This window comes from Bos indicus, chromosome 11, assembly GCF_029378745.1.
Source record: "Bos indicus isolate NIAB-ARS_2022 breed Sahiwal x Tharparkar chromosome 11, NIAB-ARS_B.indTharparkar_mat_pri_1.0, whole genome shotgun sequence".
NCBI classification, from domain to species: domain Eukaryota; kingdom Metazoa; phylum Chordata; class Mammalia; order Artiodactyla; family Bovidae; genus Bos; species Bos indicus.
In genome coordinates this window covers 28,772,331-28,794,920 of record NC_091770.1, presented here as the reverse complement: position 1 = coordinate 28,794,920, position 22,590 = coordinate 28,772,331, and the positions used below count along the sequence as shown (strand labels likewise).

General features: G+C 37.1%; 1 protein-coding gene across 1 annotated transcript; it reads right to left on the bottom strand.

Moving 5' to 3' along the window:
- Positions 1 to 11,430: 11,430 nt before the first annotated feature.
- Positions 11,431 to 22,573, bottom strand: CRIPT (CXXC repeat containing interactor of PDZ3 domain). Its single transcript, XM_019970102.2, has 5 exons — positions 22,430 to 22,573; positions 20,175 to 20,240; positions 16,046 to 16,100; positions 12,794 to 12,897; positions 11,431 to 12,313 (listed from the first exon to the last, which is right to left on the bottom strand). Exons 1-5 carry the CDS (start codon positions 22,443 to 22,445, stop codon positions 12,249 to 12,251), a joined length of 306 nt encoding a protein of 101 aa, XP_019825661.1. The 5' UTR covers positions 22,446 to 22,573; the 3' UTR covers positions 11,431 to 12,248.
- Between the last annotated feature and the right edge of the window lie 17 nt (positions 22,574 to 22,590).

Genomic DNA, 22,590 nt, shown 5'->3' with positions numbered 1-22,590 from the left:
AAATAAAAATAAATATTTTAAAAAAGAAGTGGTAAGAGTAGGCATTCTTGTCTTGTTACTAGTTTTAAGGGTGATACATTTAAGACTTGACATGATGTTGGCTGTGGACTTTGATGTTACCTTTTAGGAGGTTAAGAATTTCCATTCTAGTTTTCATTGTTTGTTGGATTTTACCAAAAATGATCATATAGTATTTTTTCATTTATTTGTTAATGTGGGTAATTAATAGATTTTTTAAAATGTTGGCCAATCCTGCATTTCTGGGATAAACCTGCATTGGTCACAAAATACTATCAACTGTTAAGAACTGAGCAATTAGTTTTCTAATATTTTCCATCTTTGCTCATGACTGATAATGCTCTGTAATTCTCCTTTCTTTACAGTACTTGCCTGATTTGGGTAACAAGGTTATACTAGCCTTATAAAGTGAGTTGAGTAGTCCCACTTTTTCTCGTTTAAAAAGGTTTGTGTAAGTCTGGAATCACTTATTAGAATTTTGGTATAATTCTCCTGCAAAATTATCTCACTCTTCATGTTTGATTCTTGATAAAATTTCTTTAGTGACTATAGGATCTTTCAGGTTTTTAAATTTATTCTTGACAATTTCAATCATTATTATTTTTATAGGAAAATATCCATTTCATCTATTTTTCAAATATACTGACATCTGTCCACAGTATCCTTTTTCTTTGCTGTATCTAGAATTAAGCTCTAATATCTATTAAAATTGTCTATTTCTGATTTTTTAAAAATAAGTCTTGCTATAGGTTTTAAAGTACTTGTCTTTACAAAGAATGAACTTTTTGAGCTCTATTTGTTTCCTATTGTACCTTAGTTTTACATGTGATTCATTTATAATCTTATTTTTATTAACTCCTTCCCCTTACTTTCTTTGGATTTGTTTTCTAACTTCAGTTCAATTCTTAGCTCACTATCAGACTTTCTTTTCTTCCTAGATAAGCATTTAAAGCTATACACAACCCTCTGAATTCCACTTTAGTTGTATCCCACAAGTTTTGATAAATTATTTCATTATTTGATCTTAAGTAAATTCTAATTCAACTATGATTTTTTGGACTCAGTTATTTAGAAGCATGTTTTATCCAAATACAGTTGTCCCTCCATATTTGCAGGGGACCATTTTCAGGACCACCCCCAATACACCACAGTTTGCAGATGTTCAAGTCCCTTATATCAAGGGATGTAGTATTTCCATATAAACTATGTACAACAAGACAAGGGTGCCCACTCTCACCACTTCTCTTCAACTTACTTTTGGAAGTTTTGGCCACAGCAATCAGAGCAGAAAAAGAAATAAAAGGAATCCAAATTGGAAAAGAAGAAGTAAAACTCTCACTGTTTGCAGATGACATGATCCTCTACATAGAAAACCCTAAAGACTCCACCAGAAAATTACTAGAGCTAATCAATGAATATAGTAAAGTTGCAGGATATAAAATCAACAAACAGAAATCCCTTGCAATCCTATACACTAATAATGAGAAAACAGAGAAATTAAGGAAACAATTCCCTTCACCATTGCAACAAAAAGAATAAAATACTTAGGAATATATCTACCTAAAGAAACTAAAGACCTATATATAGAAAACTATAAAACACTGGTGAAAGAAATCAAAGAGGACACTAATAGATGGAGAAATAGATTGTGTTTGTGGATTGGAAGAATCAGTATAGTGAAAATGAGTATACTACCCAAAGCAATCTATGGATTCAATGCAATCCCTATCAAGCTACCAACGGTATTTTTCACAGAGCTAGAACAAATAATTTCACAATTTGTATGGAAATAGAAAAAACCTCGAATAGCCAAAGCAATCTTGAGAAAGAAGAATGGAACTGGAGGAATCAACCTGCCTGACTTCAGGCTCTACTACAAAGCCTCAGTCATCAAGACAGTATGGTACTGGCACAAAGACAGAAATATAGATCAATGGAACAAAATAGAAAGCCCAGAGATAAATTCAAGCACCTATGGACACCTTATCTTTGACAAAGGAGGCAAGAATATACAATGGATTAAAGACAATCTCTTTAACAAGTGGTGCTGGGAAAACTGGCCAACCACTTGTAAAAGAATGAAACTAGAACACTTTCTAACACCATACACAAATATAAACTCAAAATGGATTAAAGATCTAAACGTAAGACCAGAAACTATAAAACTCCTAGAGGAGAACATAGGCAAAACACTCTCCGACATAAATCATAGCAGGATCCTCTATGATCCACCTCCCAGAATATTGGAAATAAAAGCAAAAATAAACAAATGGGACCTAATTAAAATTAAAAGCTTCTGCACAACAAAGGAAACTATAAGCAAGGTGAAAAGACAGCCTTCAGAATGGGAGAAAATAAGAGCAAATGAAGCAACTGACAAAGGATTAATCTCAAAAATATACAAGCATGCAGCTCAATTTCAGAAAAATAAACGACCCAATCAAAAAATGGGCCAAAGAACTAAACAGACATTTCTCCAAAGAAGACATACAGATGGTTAACAAACACATGAAAAGATGCTCAACATCACTCATTATCAGAGAAATGCAAATCAAACCCACAACGAGGTACCATTTCACGCCAGTCAGAATGGCTGCTATCCAAAAGTCTATAAGCAATAAATGGAGAGGGTATGGAGGAAAGGGAACCCTCTTACACTGTTGGTGGGAATGCAAACTAGAACAGCCACTATGGAGAACAGTGTGGAGATTCCTTAAAAAACTGGAAATAGAACTGCCATATAACCCAGCAATCCCACTGCTGGGCATACACACTGAGGAAACCAGAATTGAAAGAGACACATGAAGCCCAATGTTCATTGCAGCACTGTTTATAATAGCCAGGACATGGAAGCAACCTAGATGTCCATCAGCAGATGAATGGATAAGAAAGCTGTGGTACATATACACAATGGAGTATTATTCAGCCATTAAAAAGAATACATTTGAATCAGTTCTAAGGAGGTAGATGAAACTGGAGCCTATTATCCAGAGTGAAGTAAGCCAGAAAGAAAAACACCAATACAGTATGCTGCTGCTGCTAAGTCGCTTCAGTTGTGTCTGACTCTGTGCGACCCCATGGACTGCAGCCTACCAGGCTTCTCTGTCCATGGGATTCTCCAGGCAAGAACACTGGAGTGGATTGCCATTTCCTTCTCCAATGCATGAAAGTGGAAAGTGAAAGTGAAGTCGCTCAGTCCTGTCTGACTCTTAGTGACCCCATGGACTGCAGCCTACCAGGCAGGCTCCTCCATCCATGGGATTTTCCAGGCAAGAGTACTGGAGCGGGTTGCCATTTCCTTCTCCAAATACAGTATAATAGCACGTATATATGGAATTTAGAAAGACGGTAACGATAACCCTGTATACAAGACAGCAAAAGAGACACAGAAGTATAGAACTGTCTTTTGGACTCTGTGGGAAAGGGCGAGAGTGGGATGATTTGGGAGAATGGCATTGAAACGTATATTATCATATGTGAAACGAATCGCCAGTCCAGGTTTGATGTATGATACAGGATGCTCAGGGCTAGTGCACTGGGATGACCCAGAGGGATGGTATGGGGAGGGAGGTGGGAGGGGGCTTCAGGATGGGGAACACATGTACACCTGTGGTGGATTCATATCAATGTATAGCAAAACCAATACAATATTGTAAAGTAATCAGCCTCCAATTAAAATAAATTTATATTAAAAAAAAACTAAGTACACCTTCCTACCATATACTTTGAATCACCTTTAGATTACTTATAATGCCTATGCTGCTAAGTCATGTCAGTCGTGTCTGACTCTGTATGACCCCATAGATGGCAGCCCACTGGGCTCCCCCGTCCCTGGGATTCTCCAGGCAAGAACACTGGAGTGGGTTGCCATTTCCTTCTCCAGTGAATGAAAGTGAAAAGCGAAAGTGAAGTTGCTCAGTTGTGTGGACTCTTCATGACCCCATGGACTATAGCCCACCAGGCTCCTCCATCCATGGGATTTCCCAGGCAAGAGTACTGGAGTGGGTTGCCATTGCCTTCTCCATATAATGCCTATAATACTATTTAAATAGTTGTAAATACAGTGTAAATGCTCTCTAAATAGTTGCCAGCACATGGCAGATCCAAGTTTTGCTTTTCAGACCTTTCTGGAAATTTTGGGGGGAATATTTTCAATCCGTGGTTGGTTGAATTTGTGGATGTAGAACCCAAGGATAGAGGGCCGACTATACACACTCTAAAAAAAATTATCTGTTGTTGATTTCTAACCTGTGTTATGATTAGAGGTTGGTCTTTCTGATATCAAATTTCTGAAAATTGTTGACATCTGTCTTATGGCTTAGTACATGATTTTTTGGTAACTGTTGTACGCTTAACAATGCATATTATTCAGTTACTGACATGATCTTTTCTGTGTCCATTAGATCAAGTTATTAACTGTATTGTTCAAATCCTACTGAATGTTTTATATTTTGGCTGTTTGATCAATTAGTGCAAAAAGTATATAAAATATTTCATTAAAATAGTTTCATCAATTTTTCCTTTATATATTTTGAAGCTATTAGCTTATACTAGTTATAATTAGTATATTAGCTGATATTAGTATATAACCAAGACTTGTTTTTATCTTCTTGGAAACTTGAACCTTTTATCAGTATGTAATGGTCTTTTTTTCCTCTAGTAATGCTTCTGACCTTAAGATTTACTTTCCCTATATTAATATAGCCACATCAGTTTTTCTTTTAATTAATATTTGCCTGGTATACTTTCCCATCCTTTTACTGTAAATGCACATTCAGCATATGGCTGGAACTTTAAAAGACCTGTGACAGAATTTGTTTCCTTTAACTGGAAAATTTAGTATATTCACATCATTTGTGTTAGAGATACATTTGAATTTATATCTTCCATATTACTTTGTCTCTTCTGTTCTCTAAATGTCTTTTCCCCACACTCTCCTTTCTTGACTTCTTTTGCACTGATATATTTTCCCTTACTCCATACACCTCGGTTTGGAAAATACGCTTTATTCTTTGTTAAGAAATTTCAACATGTACTGCTTTAAAATGTATTTTTTAACTTAACCAAGTTGAAAATTTGTAATATCTTTTTCTTGAGTACTTAATCTGACCAACTATTTTATTATTTTCCAGTATTTTAGTTATTAACTCCACAAACTACATGTTAACATGTTTCATAATCAATGTTTGTCTATACTTACCTGCATATTTATCATTTTCTGGAACTGACCATTATTTCTTTAATGGTCAGTAAATTAATTTCATTAATTTTGAGCTCATTTTCTTCTTCCTGAAATATGCCTTTTGGAATGTCCTCTACTGAGGATTTGGTTGGTTTAAACTCACCTGCTTGCCTAAAAATGTCTATCTCATTCTTGTTCTTAAGGAGAGATTTTAATTTTCTACCCCATGTCTTCCCAAGGCTAAGGCTAGGATAAAAACATATTCCCGCTGCCTTTTTTGTGTGTAAGTGGGGTTTTATAGTAAATCCACTGAAAACAATGCTTTGTAGGGATCCATGCTTTATGCACCTATGTCTAATCTAACCTTCCCACCTTGCTCAAGTCCAGGGCTTTGTCTTCTGTGCACATGATGCTTTAAGTAGGTTTTAGACACTGACAGATTGTTGGAACTAATGTACATTTTGGACTTCTTTTTCTTCGTTTCTGGGCTCTAAGAATCATTATTTCCTGCCAGTTGATACATATACAGAAATTTTATATACTTATATGAATATGTATACATGTAAATGGCACCCCACTCCAGTACTCCTGCCTGGAAAATCCCATGGACAGAGGAGCCTGGTAGGCTGCAGTCCATGGGGTCGCTAAGAGTCAGACATGACTGAGCGACTTCACTTTGAAACATGTAAATAAATATTTTCCAGGATTTTTATTGTACGACTAAGTTTCTCTGGCTATCTTTTCACAATGCTGTTGGAGACTTAAGTCCATCTATTTGATCTGTATGTCTAAAACTGCAAATCTTTTAGCAGGATGGAAAATTAAAAACCAAGAAAGAACACCATTGCCCCCTGGTGGAGGAACTTACTATGAGAACATATAAAGGAGACCCACTGTAACTCAACTTCTCATTTCCTCATTTAGTCAACAAGGCAGTCAAATCTTTTAACAGCTCATTCGAATCTGTCCCTTCATTTCCATTCTCTGAGTATCACCTTGGTCTAGTTTTGTTGTTGTTGTTGTTAGAATTGCTGTTTTTGAAACAGTCTCTCTCTTTAGTTACTATTCTTTCAATATATTTTCTCTGTACATTACTTTTATAATACTACATTAATTGATGGTTTGTTTATCACATTCTTGCTGATGGTTATGAGCAAAAAACTTGGAGCCAATAAAAGTAGTCTGATTAGGGATGAGAACACAGTATAGATTCAATAAATGTTAGCTGAATCGAAACAAGTATTTAGTATCAGTTATTCACTTACCAAATTCATCTGGGAGGCAGCATAAGCACAGAAGTCCCCAAGCTCTTTTCCTGCACTAACAGACTGATGAATGACATTCACATGTATCATTCTGTTGGCTTACTTAGATTTTTAAGAAACTTAAAACTATTTTTAATTGCAAAATACATGAGCAATATTAAACAATTCAAAGTTCTGCAATAATGATGCTGGAGACCCAGGTTCTCATTGTGGAAGAAGATACAAATATCAAATGGGTAAAGGCAAGAAAGAACCCTGTGCGGCTGGTTTGGAATTGAAGGTATTAGAGAAACTGGGGATTTCTAATAAATGTTTCTTGGTTCTTTCTGTTGATGGCCCTATAAGCAATGACAAGCCAGCAGGTCTAGATCTTAGTTTCTGAACACCATTGTCCACTGAAAGAAACTAAGAATCTTTGGAAAAATGGCTGATTTCCAGGGATGGGTGAAGGGAAAACAACACGATAAACTTGGAACATTTTGTGCTGGAGAGTAAGAAACTTCTCAAAGAACGATAAAAACATGTCAAAAAGACTCAGAAGCCAGCCTAGAAGGTCTCCCACTGACCAAATATGGAACAATTTGACATTAAAACAAATGAGAGTAACAGAGGAATAAAACAGGAATTTATGAGTTCATACTAAAAGAAGTGAGAAAAGGAATCTTTTCCTTATAGTAGAATGCCAACTAATAAATGAGGGGGAATGACAGAACTGGAAAACCATCATTTGGCAGCCATCAGAGTAACAATTCAGCCAAGAAGCATCACCAGATGCTAAACTTAGCATATGAAAGTTTGCTGAGAAACAGAGTATTTACAGTCTTAAAGTATCTCCCCACAAAATGCTTGCTAACTTAAAAGAAAAAATTAGAAACTTTACAGTGGAAAAATCTAGCAGATACCACCAAAAATAAGTGATCAAAATGAACAGCTTGTGATGGAACAACCAATACCATGATTCAGTGCACTCAAAAGGACACAGTGTCACTTCTATGATATTCTTGCCAAAAAGACATAAGCTCAATTTAATCATAAACAAACATCAGAAAAATCTCAAATTAAGGGACACTTCATATACATAAGTAGTCTATGTTTTTCACGCCCTTGACATTTCTGAGAGACAGACTGAAGAAGTGCTCCAGACTGAAGGAGACCAGAGACTTGACAATTAAATGGAATGTGTTATTCTGGATTGAATCCTGGACCAATTCTCCCCGGCCATTACTGGAACAACCAGTGAAATGTGGAAAATATTAGATACGCTGTATTAATGCGAATTTTCTGATTTTGATAATTATGCTGTGGTTATATAAGAAAATATCCTTATTCTTAGAGAATACACATTTAAGTTATTTGGGGTAAAGAGGAATCACCTGTAAGTAATATTCAAGTGATCAGAAAAAAAGCATTTATTCTACACTTATGATAAATAGATAAAGGGAAACCTTTTCTTTAGAGTAGTATGACAACTAATTAATATAGAAAGAATAATGCAGGTAGAAAAATCACAATTTGGTAAACATCACAGTAAAAATTTATTCAGACAAAAATCATCAAAAGATGCTAAATCTAGGAGGGGAAGGTTTGACAAGGAATAGAACATCAATCAACCTGGTCTCAAAGTTTCTCCTCACAAATTATCTACTAATTGCAAAAGTTAAAACAGGAACTTAACGATACAGTGGAGAAACTGGACAACATCTTACTCAAGTGATAAAATTAACATCACCAATAAGAGGTGAGGGGACATTCTGAGAGCCTAGATATGACACTGAGAGGACACATCAGTCACAGGATTTCAGCCCATACTACATAATCCAAATCTAACCATAAGGAAGAATCAGAAAAACCCAAACTGAAGGATAACCTATACTTTAACTGTCATGTATTCTCCAAACAAATACTATAAAAGACAAAGAAAGGCTGAAGAACTGGTCCAGATTAGAGTCATGATAATCTAACATATGATCCTGGGTTAGATCCTGTAGGTGTAAAAAAATTTACCAATGGGACAACAAATGGAACTGGAACAAGGACTATAGATTAGATGAAAATATTAATGTTAAATTCCTGAATTTGATAACCATACTTTACATGCTTGTTCATATGAAGTACTGCTGCTGCTAAGTCACTTCAGTCGTGTCTGACTCTGTGCGACCCCATAGACGGCAGCCCACCAGGCTCCCCCGTCCCTGGGATTCTCCAGCCAAGAACACTGGAGTGGGTTGCCATTTCTTTCTTCAATGCATGAATGTGAAAAGTGAAAGTGCATATGTAGTATTAAAGGGTATGATGTCTGCAATGTATTCATCATGTGGTCAAAAAAATGTGTAAGGAGACAGAAAATGTTAAAGGAAATAGGAGAAACATTAACAATCTGAAGTGCAGAACAATGTATATATTTCTTCTGCTTGAAATTCTTAAGAAATAAATATGTATCTATGCATGTAAATACATATTTCTAGGATATGAAAATTATTAGTACTCTCCTGCTCCCCCAGGTAAAGGAATTAGAAGCTAAAAAGTACTAGGTAGTTGGCATGAGGCTGTAAAGGGGTTAAGTCTCTCTTCTGAACCCTTAGTTCTACTCCACAGAGAAAAACCATCAGTGGCCTTCAGATGTTTTCTATTTGTATATATAAACTTCTGCACAAATATGTAAATCTTGTATTATTTTGATGACTGCATATTTTAATGAGTGAAAGTACTTAAGAAGTGCTCTGTTGGTATTTGTTTCTGACATACATACATTAAATACAATCTGAGATTAAAAAAAATGTTATTTAACTTGATAGAGGCTAGATATGATCTTAATCCTGTCATCTTAATGTTATATTTTCTATTTTTTAATTTCTTTAAAAATATTTTATGTTTATGTTTTATTTGGGGACTTTCTTCCTCTTTTAATAACTTCTATTCAATTTATGGCAGTCACATTGTTATTTCAACAATATGAAGATCTGTAACACTTACACTACTCTGAGGTATAACACTGACAAATATCTTCACAGAACAACCTGAGTCTGGCCATTGGATCATTTACAGTAGAAGGCTAGTCAGGCACGAATAGGAAATATGAGTTGTGGAAATCCACATCCCAGTTGATACCTGAAAAATGTACTTTCCCAAAGTTGACCAATATAGCTTTTAATGGATCTGGGTCACCCTCTTACCCAGGTCCTATTATGTTTCCCTTGTGCTGATTTTAGTTTAAAATCCCAAGCTAAAGCGTGAGAAGATACTTCTTGCCCTCAGAGCTATTGTTATTATATTTTGCAATTATCGCTGTGATATTTCTGGGTAAGGATAAGAACGTATCCTAGGGGGGAAGAAACCTTATAGATAAAATTAAACAGTTAAAACTTTAAATACTTTCCACAGTAATTTTAAAACAAATAAAAATGTGGTATCTATACCATGTGTATCATCACTGTATCTAGTCTACCATTTTATAGTGATACGTATTTATACTGCACTTGGCAATGGGGAATACTTTTCTTGGCCTCCCACAGTAAGCTTGTTTCAAAAGCAGAAGTCCTGTACCTCTGAAGGCAGCGAAAGAAAAGGCTTTGTCTGAAACCTGAAAGTGAACAGACAGCCCAGAAATAAACCCACACACCTATGGTCAATTAATCTTCAACAAAGGAGGCAAAAATATACAATGGAAAAAAGACAATCTCTTCAGCAAGTAGTGTTAAGGGAAAGTTGGACAGCTGCATGTGAATCAATGAAGTTAGAACACATAGAACACACCCTCTCACCATACACAAAAATAAGCTCAAAATGACTTAAACACTTAAGTATAAGACGTGATACTGATACCATAAAACTCCTAAAAGAGAAGGCAGGCAAAACATTCTCTGAAATAAATCGTACCAATGTTTCTGAGGTCAGACTACCAAAGCAATAGAAACAAAAGCAAAATTAAACCAATGGGACCTAATCAAACTTACAAGCTTTTGTATAACAAAGGAAATCATATACAAAATGAAAAGAACCTACAGACTGGGAGAAAATATTTACAAATGATGTGACTGACAAGTGCTTAATTTCCCAAAGACACAAACAGTTCATATAATTCAACACAAAACCCAAACAACCCAATCAAAAAATGGGCAGAAGACCTAGACACTTCTCCAAAGAAGACATATAGATGGCCAACAGACATATGAGAAGATGCTCAACGTCACTAATTATTGGAGAAAAGAAAATAAAAACTACAATGAAGTACCACCTCACACCAGTCAGAAAGGCTATCATTAAAAAAATCTACCAATAACAAACACTGGACAGGGTGTGGAGAAAAGGGAATCCGCCTACAGTGTTTGTAGGAATATAAGTTGGTACAGTCACTATAGAAACCACTATGAAGGTTCCTCAAAAAACTAAAAATTGAACTAACATATGATCCAGCAATCCAACTCCTGGGCATATATTCAGACAAAACTACAATTCAAAAGACTGACACATACAATGGAATTTATTACTCAGCCATTAAAAGAATGAAATAATGTCCAATTAACATGACGGCCTTAGAAATGACTGTACTAACTGAGGTCAGAAAGACGGATACCATATGATTTCACTTAAAGGCAGAATCTAAAATATGACACAAACGAACCTAAGAAACAGAAGGAGACTCACAGACAGAGAACAACCTTGTGACTGCCAAGGGGGCTGTGGGGTGGGGAGATGGACTGGGAGTTCGGGGTTAGCAGATGCACAGAAGGGATGAGCAACAGGGTCTCACTGCATAGCACAGGGAAGGTATTCAGTATCTTGTGATATAGCATAATGGCAAAGAACTTAAAAAGCAATGCATATAGATGTATACCTGAGTCATTCTGTTGTACACAGCAGAAATTAACACAACATTGTAAATCAGCTACACTACAGTTAAAAAAAACCTCAAAGCAGTCTTTTAGCAGTCTACATTATATATATATTAAAAAAAGAGTCAAAATGTTTGCTTTGTCTATTTATTTTTGGTGGGGGAGGGAAAAGAAGAGGAGGTTAAAAAAATGCTTGGTGTCTGCTTCAAAGCACTTTCCCGAAGAATGGTGATTCATTCACTATACATCATTATGGGTGCACAGTGTTCTTCTGGCTTTCGTGATGGCCTGAATTCAAGGTGATATGTGTTTTTCTGAAATCCAGTGTATTTTTTTGGACATATGTGGGTTGTCCCCTGAGTTCCTGTTCTCATATGAAAGGTATTGGCACTTTGGCTTCACAAATGAATAAAAAATAACATAAAAACAACTTTTGTTTAATTTGGGTCTGGGCTAATTTATTTAAGGAACTATTTAACAATAATGGGCTCAGATATTTAAATGCCCTATGATGCTGCCATTAATTAAGGAACTGCTGATCCTAAAACTACACAACCAACAGGGAATGAGGGAAGGATTACAAGTCTGAATGCCAAATTCAAAGCCATATATCAATAACTTCCTTCTTACTTTTGCGCTATCTATAATGTAGAGGGAAAAAGAATAAAAATTATATGAGTAATGATAAATTTAAAAGTGCATACAGAACCAGGAAAATATTTTTGTTAGATTTGTTACTTACTCCAGTTACATAAGATGTTTGTAAAGAAAAGCTTGAGGCAGAAAACTAGTTTCATTGCTCTGAACTTCTTGACAGCAAAAGAAAGAATACCAGTCTGCTTCCCTGGTTTACTTAAGACATGTTATCTTGTAACTTGAACATCTAAGTTATGCCTTGAAAATTCAAAGCAAAAAGTAAAATCATAGCGAAAACCAGAAATTTCAATACATCTAAACAGACGTTTGCTTGTAGTTTTTGGTATCCAAAACCTTTTTCCCACACATAGCGCAGATGCCTGAAACAAACAAACAGAAAACTCACGTAAGCAATCAAGTGTTAACAACAACTAATTATACCAATCAAATATTTAACTAATATCAAGGATTTGGTTTATTTAAGTCACTGCTGAAGGTAAAAAAAAAAAAGTTAAACAGCATCAGAAAAGAGAAAATGAATATACTTTTAACTATGACACATTCTGTATACTTTGCTTTAGAAAAAACAGCATTTATCTGACAAATAAGGTTTATGAAGGTTTCACTTTTCACTTTCATGCATTGGAGAAGGAAATGGCAACCCACTCCAGTGTTCTTGCCTGGAGAATCCCAGGGACAGGGAGCCTGGTAGGCTGCCGTCTATGGGATTGCACAGAGTCGTGTCGACTGAAGCGACTTAACAACAAAAACAACTACTACTCTTATACTGTGTTATCCAAATCAGTATCAAAAGAGGTACATTTGATATGAATATAAAAGTGGTATTAAGAGAAACTCACCCTTTTTGTAGGCACAGCCCTGGCAATAATGAGAACCCGGCTGGTGTACAGAACTTTTACAAATTCTGCAAGTGGAGAACTTATTCTTTCCATACGGATCAAACCTAGAGATTTTTTTTAAAGAAAGAAAAATATACAATACAATAGAAATACTCTTAAATAACCTCACTTGGCAACAAATGTGATTAAACTATGCCCTCTGGTCCCTCCAACTCTACAATTGATAGGCAGAGCACTCTTCTAACTGGCTACTCTCTTAACATACCTGCACACTTCTGCCCCTTCCATGTAAGCTGTATGCTTATAAAGAGTCATCTGTACTTAATCCCAAACCTGTTTATAATAGTTGTATTTGTCAATCTATTCATGTGGTACAATTAAATATTATGGAAACTCATGAAATGAAGAGTACAAAAAAAGTAACTGATTCTATTAAAAACTAAGTGAATACTTGAGGATGACCAGAAAAGAGTGAATCATTAAAACTGCTACAGCATTAGTCATGGGTAAGAAAACTTAAAAATTGAGAAAAAATTCTAAATGGAAGGACTTGGCACTTGAAAAGTTATCAGTTCTTGAGCTACTTTAAAGATATTGAAAATATATATTCTGGTTATGATTTATATAAGGCAAATGATAAAGCAGACTCATATTCAAAAAGTCTTGTCTCAATGTAAAATGACTGATGAAATATATGTACAGTTATATGGTTTGACTTAAAATAAGGTATGTGTATCTCTTCATGACTACCTAGTTTAGCTGATAATTTCAATTAACTGATGTAAACTTCTTTGGATAAAAAGTTTCTATTAAATGAAAATGTCACCTTACTGTAACTGGAGTGCAAAATAATTTCAGAGGAAATACTTCCCATCAAATTGGCAGTAACTTTTTGTAACTGAACTCACATACTGAACACTAACACTGTTGAGACCCGGTTTCTTCTCTTGGGTACAATACGATAGCTCATTTTCAAAGGTTAATTTTTCTAAATCCAAAATAATGTCACTTTACTTCCCACAAGGGAAGTTAAGAGTGAACCTGATTCTTCTTTTGAATAACAAGCTCAATTTGTTTGAACTTACAAATCTAGAGATTACTTTTTCTTAGAACTATATATTTTTCTAAAATGTACATTTTAATATCTCAGAAATCTTATGTACACTTCCCAAAGTGAGACATTTAAAACACCCCAAAGTAATAGCTACTTATTAATGTTACCGAAGTAAGTTTGGGAGCATAAAGGAACTAGGACCTAAAACTGTACGCTCTGTAAAAGGAACAACTTGGTCAATAATAACTGAATGATCTTAGAAGACATCAATAGGTCAGTCAACAATACACAATGAGACAATGCACTGAAGTTTAAGTCTATTATGCTATTTTATACTCATTATTTAATAAACACCTTTATGTGTAAGGAACTTTATGTATTAGCAGCTTTATAATTAAAAGCCAAAGATGAACTTGACAAAGCTTCTGTCCTCATCCAGTTGACATTTGTGAGAGGAGATAGACAGTAAGTAAGGAGACAACCACACTTTTAAGACAGTAATACCTGTTGTAGAGAAAATTCAAAGAGGATACTGTGGTGGACAGGAGGGGAAGGAAGAAGGAAGGAAGACATTTGTTTAGATGCTGCTTAGGGACTGTCTCTGAAAAAATGACATTTCAGCTGTGACTCAAGTAACCAGAAGGAGCCAGCTACGTGAGCTCTTAGGGATGAGTTCTAGGAAGAGGGCACAGTAAGCAAAACCTCTTCCAATGAGAGTGTGCTTGGCAAATCTGATTCAAGAGTTGGCTCAATGGGAAGTCACAGAGGTAGGAGGGGCCAGACCATAAAGGATCCGTGAGAACATGGCACAGGGCCTAGATTTTATTCAATGTAAAAAGAAACCCAGGCAAAGGAGTTACATATCCTTTAAGGAACCATGCTGACTATTTTGAGAATGAAGTATAGGGAATCAGAGAGGAAACAGGGAGACAGAAGTTATTACAGTATTCAGTAAGAAATAATGATGGTTTAGAAGAGGGTACTAGCAGTGAGATGAGCAGAAGAAGGTGGATTCAGGTTGCTTTTTGGTAGTAGAGCCATAGAACTCACTAATGGATATGGGAAGTAAATGAAATGAAGAAATCAGTGAGGAATTTTGGTTTGTACAAGTAGATTGAACCCCAGAGCCATGATGAGAAGACTATGATTAGACTGAAGGAAAAAGAGGATAACTGTCAAACATCAAATTAGAAAAGTCAAGGAGGCAACTGGATATATGTCTGGAGTTCAGAAAAGTCATGATGAGATATACACGTGGAAGTCATTAACATACAGTTTGAATTTAAAGGTGCTAGACTAAAGTCACTTGAGGACAGAGAGCAAATTTATAAATGGGGAAAAAATGTCTAGGATTGAGTCTACAAGTACTGGATTGAGAAGGAACAGTTAGTGAGTTAAGAGGAAAGGAGAATGTGGTATCTCAAAGCCAAGAGAATAAATAGCTGCAAAAAAAAGAGAGAGAGAGAGAGACAGCACGCTGTTCAAGGTTAAGAAAGGTAAGAACTGAGAAGTAGCCAACAGTTTCAAATTTCATGTGTGATCTTGACAAGAGTAGGTTTAGGAGTGTGGTAGAGGCGGAGGCCTGACTACAGTGGCTGAAGGAGTGAATAGAACTTAAGGACACTGAGAAAGTACTCTAGATATGGCTTTTGAAAAGTTCTGCTATAAAAGGAAGCAAGAAAATGGATGGCAGCTGGAAGAATTTATGGGGCTTTTAAAACTGAATATAGTAGAGCATAGTGTCAAAAATTGTTTTTATGGTGGGACACATTTTTATCCCCATTCCTCGGTAAAAAAGCAATGTTCAGGAAAGTTAAGGAACTGTTTTGACTTGCTTAAGGTTCTAGAACTAGACAGTACAACGTCTAGATTCAAATTTATGTCTGACTTTAGAGCTCATGATCTGTCCACATTTGTCTGCTGCCTGTGATTCAGAGAAAAGCTAAGAACTACTAAAAATAAGTACTATTTTCTGGTCAAATTATAAAAATAATACATAATATCTTCATATATTGATACAGTGAAAAGAACAGGGTGAAACCAATAGGATGTAACAGATAGCTTGGTTATACACCCTGGGAAGTACCTAAGTCTATGCTTTATTACAACAGAATGAGGCAAAACAAATTCATTCCAATATACTTAATAGTAAAAAGAGTGGAAATTTATCACTGCTGTACAGATGCTCTTTTACCTACCTTGCTTTTTTTGAGGTCAAAGCCTTATTTTCGTTCAGCTTTCTTCCACCACTTTCTGTATTGAAATATACATACACTTTAGTGGGTTATTTCTACACATTTCACATAATAACATAGCCATGCAACATATAACAATTAGAATGTTCATTTTTTGACTTCTAACCAATCAGTTCAGTTCAGCTGCTCAGTTGTGTCCGACTCTTTGGGACCCCATGGACTGCAGCATGCTAGGCTTCCTTGTCCATCACCAACTCCCAGAGCCTACTCAAACTCATGTCCATCAAGTTGGTGATGCCATCCAACCACTTCATCCTCTGTCGTCCCCTTCTCCTCCTGCCTTCAATCTTTCCCAGTAGTAGGGTGTTTGCAAATGACTCTGTTCTTTGCAATCAGGTGGCCAAAGTAATGGAGTTTCAGCTTCAGCATCAGTCCTTCCAATGAATATTCAGGACTGATCTCCTTTAGGATGGACTGGTTGGATCTCCCTGCAGTCCAAGGGACTCTCAAGAGTCTTCTCCAACACCACAGTTCAAAAGCAACTATTCTTCGGTGCTCAGCTTTCTTTATGGTCCAACTCTCACATCCATACATGACCCCTGGAAAAACCATAGCCTTGACTAGACGGACCTTTGTTGGCAAAGTAACATCTCTGCTTTTTAACAGGCTGTCTAGGTTGGTCATAACTTTTCTTCCAAGGAGTAAGCGTCTTTTAATTTTATGGCTGCACTCACCATCTGCAGTGATTTTGGAGCCCCCCAAAATAAAGTCTCTCACTGTTTCCATTGTTTTCCCATCTATTTCCCATGAAGTGATGGGACCAGACACCATGATCTTAGTTTTCTGAATGTTGAGTTTTAAACCAACTTTTTCACTCTCCTCTTTCACTTTCATCAAGAGACTCTCTAGCTCTTCAGTTTTCGCCGTAAGGGTGGTGTCATCTGCATATCTTAGGTAATTGATATTTCTCCCGGCAATCTTGATTCCACCTTGTGCTTCATCCAGCCCAGTGTTTCTCATGATATAGTCTGTATATGAGTTAAAAAACAGGGTGACAATATACAGCCTTGACGTACTCCTTTCTTGATTTGGAACCAGTCTGTTGTTCCATGTCCAGTTCTATCTGTTGCTTCTTGATCTGTATACAGATTTCTCAAGAGGCAGGTCAGGTGGTCTGGTATTCCCATGTCTAGAAGAACTTTCCAGTTTGTTGTGATCCACACAGTCAAAGGTTTTGGTGTAGTCAATAAAGCAGAAGTAGATGTTTTTCTGGAACTCTTGCCTTTTCAATGATCCAACAGATGTTGGTAATCTGATCTCTGGTTCATCTGCCTTTTCTAAAACCAGCTCGAACATCTGGAAGTTCATGGTTCACGTACTGTTGAAGTCTGGCTTGGAGGATCTGGGGCATTACTTTGCTAGCATGTGAGATGAGTGTAATTGTGCAACAGTGTGAACATTCTTTGGCATTGAAATGAAAACTGATCTTTTCCAGTCCTGTGGCCACTGCTGAGTTTTCCAAATTTGCTGGCATATTGAGTGTAGCACTTTCACGGCATCATCTTTTAGGATTTGAAATAGCTCAACTGGAATTCCATCACCTCCACTAGCTTTGTTCATAGTAATGCTTTCTAAGGCCCACATGACTTTGCATTCCAGGATGTCTGGCTCTAGGTGAGTGATCACACCATCGTGGTTATCTGGGTCATGAATATCTTTTTTGTATAGTTTTGTGTATTTATGCCACCTCTTCTTAATATCTTCTGCTTCTGTTAGATCCATACCATTTCTGTCCTTTATTGTGCCCATCTTTGCTTGAAATGTTCCACTGGTATCTCTAATATTCTTGAAGAGATCTCTAGTCTTTCCCATTCTATTGTTTTCCTCTATTCTTTGCATTGATCACTGAGGAAGGCTTTCTTATCTCTCCTTGCTATTCTTTGGAACTGTGCATTCAAATGGGTATATCTTTCCTTTTCTCCTTTGCTTTAGCTTCTCTTCTTTTCTCAGCTATTTGTAAGGCCTCCTCAGACAGCCATTTTGCCTTTCTTTTTCTTGGGGATGGTCTTGATCACTACCTCCTGTACAATGTCATGAACCTCCGCCCATAGTTCTTCAGGCACTCTATCAGATCTAATCCCTTGAATCTATTTGTCACTTCCACTGTATAATCGTAAGGGTTTTGAGTTAGGTCATACCTGAATGGTCTAGTAGTTTTCCCTATTTTCTTCAATTTAAGTCTGAATTTGGCAATAAGGAGTTCATGATCTGAGCCACAGTCAGCTCCTGGTCTTATTTATAGAGTTTCTCCATCTTTCGCTGCAAAGAATATAGTCAATCTGATTTCGCTATTGACCATCTGGTGATGTCCATGTTTAGTCTTCTCTTGTATTGTTGGAAGAGGGTGTTTGCTATGACCAGTGAGTTCTCTTGGCAAAACTGTTAACCTTTGACCTGCTTTGTTTTGTACCTCAAAGCCAAATTTGCCTGTTACTCCAGGTGTTTCTTAACTTCCTACTTTTGCATTCCAGTCCCCTATAATGAAAAGGACATCTTTTTTGAGTGTTAGTTCTAGAAGGTCTTGTAGGTCTTCATAGAACCTATAGCTTGTTCAGCATTACTGGTTGGGGCACAGACCTGGATTACTGTGATACTGAACGGTTTGCCTTGGAAACGAACAGAGATCATTCTGTTGTTTTTGAGATTGCTTCCAAGTACTGCATTTTGGACTCTTTTGTTGACTATGATGGCTACTCCATTTTTTGTAAGGGATTCTTGCCCACAGTAGTAGATATCATGGTCATCTGAGTTAAATTCACCCATTCCAGTCCATTTTAGTTCACTGATTTATAAAACGTTGATGTTCACTCTTGCCATCTCCTGTTTGACCACTTTCAGTTTGTCTTGATTCACGGACCTAACATTCTGGGTAGACTAGCCTATATCAACATTTTCAAAAATCTTCATTTAAAAGCCAGGTTTTAAAGACACTACTTAAAAATAAAACAATTTTTTACTAGGAGAATAAAATTTGAATAAAAGGCAATCATTATAGGAATTCCCTGGCAGTCCATGGCTAAGACTTTGCCCTTTCACTGTCAAGGGGGTGGATTCGATCCCTAATCAGGGAACTATGATCCTGCAAGCTTCACAGCATGGTTGGGGATGGGGGGCAGGGTGTGGTGGTGGGAAAAAAGCAATCATCTTATTCCTCAGACTCAATGTAGGACTTTGGAAATGGGTCTATATTTACTCTATCTAACGTAAAATCCAGACGCCACTACTTTACTGCCAGTGACATTGAATAGTGAAAATATTTCTTTTTGTTCCCTCTGAAAAAATCCTCACTGTATTTAATGATTATGATGGTGAAAACATTTAAATAATTTGTTCAAGAATATAAAAATCAGGTGAGGAAAAGAGGCTTTCAATACTAACCCTATGTAAGCTTAATCAAATGAGAGTTGGACTGTGAAGAAGGCTGAGCGCCGAAGAATTGATGCTTTTGAACTGTGGTGTTGGAGAAGACTCTTGAGAGTCCCTTGGACTGCAAGGAGATCCAACCAGTCCATTCTAAAGGAGATCAGCCCTGGGATTTCTTTGCAAGGAATGATGCTAAAGCTGAAACTCCAGTACTTTGGCCACCTCATGCGAAGAGTTGACTCATTGGAAAAGACTCTGATGCTGGGAGGGATTGGGGGCAGGAGGAGAAGGGGATGACAGAGGATGAGATGGCTGGATGGCATTACTGACTTGATGGACATGAGTCTGAGTGAACTCCGGGAGTTGGTGATGGACAGGGAGGCCTGGCATGCTGTGATTCGTGGGGTTGCAAAGAGTCGGACACGACTGAGCAACTGATCTGATCTGATCTGATGATGCACTTGTTGCTTAAAATTCATTTAATTATTTTGCTATTTCCTTTCTACCAAATCAGGAACCCTGACACATCACTGAAAGAATGAAATAGAAGAATATATTAAACTGTTGGGAGATCTAGTATTCTTTAATGCTTAATAAATAAAGTATGTTGTACATATAACAATATTTCATTTTACAAATAATGTGAAAATGAAAACATTATTCACAGGAAGTATCTGATTCAATATCTATGTTCTAAAAGGAAAAATACCTGTGGTATTCCTTGCACCATCTTTCCATGTATCTGGAGTAATAACAGTACCAAGTTTCTTTTCACCTGTTATAAAAAGATAGTAAAAACAAGGGGGATTAGTGTTTACTATCTAATAAATACACTACATTGTGCCTAAAGTTCACAATGGTATCACCAGTCATAATATGTACAAGCTTGTTCATGTTGGGGTCAGGGCCACTAAACTGAGACTTAAGGTATTAACTGTGGGCAATGGATAACTGACTCTCAAGTCAAATTTGTGGATAACAGGATGGCTTATAATAGGCTTCCTCTGTACGTGTATAAACAAATCTGATAAATCTATTCATTCCATAAATATTTACTAAGCATCTCTGATGTATAAGCCATTGTACAAAGTACAGAGAAAAGTAAAATGAATTAGATAAAGGTCTAGATTTCAAGTTTATAGCACACTGATTTCCCTAACAGTAGTCCTTAGTCTGAGTCCCACAGGTAGGCCACAGACGATATATGAATAAGACAAAACCATACACAAACTTTTTGTATATTCATTTTTAAGTAGACTATACTAAGTCCATAGTTCTCATCACATTCTCAAAGGGCTCAGAGAACCACCCCCAAAAGTTAAGAACTATTCAACTAAAATATAAGCTGGAAAATAAACAGTATAACAATTCAGAATTGTAGTGTTAGGAGAAATCCCATGGAAGAAAAAATAACCTTGATCAGGGAAATCCAGGAAACCTTTGTTGGGAAGGCAATAGAGAGGGTTAGTGGCAATAGGACTGATAAGAGGAGAAAAGAGGATGAAGGTAACCTGGATAAACAACACATCCGGGGGAAAAGCATGAAAAACTCAGGTCAGGCATACGAAACAGTTTGGTTTGGCTGAAGTGAAGAAAATAAGGATTAGTGAAAATGAAGTTTAAAATGTAAGCTGAGGCTTTATTGTTGGAGGGTCCTCCCGAATGCCAGGCACCAAATATAAAAACACCAAATTATTTTCTGTACTCTGAGAATTTAACAAAGAAACCATCCATGGTCATTCTTTCACCTAATATAAAAACTCTGATTCAAACTCACAGGCGTTTGTGTTCAAAGTTTTATATACTATGGGGATATAAACAAAACGGATCATGTTAATTATCACGATATGAGGACTTGAATCTTTTTTACAGAAGAGTCAGACATACCTAACGGTAGGAAAAAGGTATTTGAGGATATGACAGCTCTTTTCAAACCTATAACCAGTTTGTGACGTCAAAAAATCATATTTTCTAGAACTGTCAAGGGTTAGCGTTAGAGTCACCGAATGGCAACTATAAGGAGGAAAGTGTTAGTCGCTCAGTCCTGTCTGACTCTTTGCGACCTCATGGACTGTAACCTGCCAGGCTGCTCTGTCCATCGAATTCTCCAGGGAAGAATACCGGAGTGGGTTGCCATTCTTTCTCCAGGTGATCTTCCGGACCGCGGGACGGAACCCGGGTCTACCTGCACTGCAGGCAGATTCTATAGATTCTGAGCCATCAGGGAAGTCCATAAGGAGGAAGGACTTCTCTAAAAGCCAGTGAGAACTACAGGGACTTCTTTGAAGATGGTAAGATTCTCCTAGGCCCGTGCCTCAGTACTCTAGGCATTCATGCAAAGAGCACTTAAGTCATTGGGTGGGATCCTCGTTTAGGCTTGTTAGATAAAGCACAGGACACCCAGTGAGATTTAAATTTCAGATAAACAAAGAATACTTTTTCAGTAAAGAAATGTCGTAAAAGTGCGTGCTTTGGGACAAAGCACTTAAGAGTAGTAAGGAGCAGCAAACAGGGCCAAGTCTCAAATACTGCATAGGACATATTCACACTAAAAGTTATTCGTTGTTTACCTGAAATTCAAATTTATCTGGGCGTCCGGTACTTTTATTTGCTAAATCCAGCAACTCCAGATGTTGTGGAAGTGATTTTTAAGATCCATTCCAACCCTGAGGGTCTGTGAAGCGAGGGAGCCTGTCAAGAAGCAGTACAGGATGATAGCCGGGGTCGAGGGGAAGCAACCGAAATAGACAAAACGGGGGCAAAACTGAGACCACCCCGAATCCAACAGATACAGGACTATACGGTCATTGGGGAGGGGCCGGAATGGTCAAATAGCAAGACAGAAGGACAGAGACTAGAATCAGAGGCCTGTGGCCGAAGGAAAAACAAAGGGCAGAGTTCCCGGGGAGTCCGAATTAGGGTCTCCCAGCCTCTTTCTCCCGGAGAAAAGTCTCCTTAACTCACATTTTTCGCACACCATCCTTTCGCGATGATACCCTCAGCCGCAGAACAAGCAGCAGCTGGAAGATATCAACACTACAGCCAAGAAAGAACTCCCCTTCCGGGTTACTAAAACCCACTTCCGGCCCCACGGCCCTTCGCCCCGCCTATCCTGCACCTGGAAA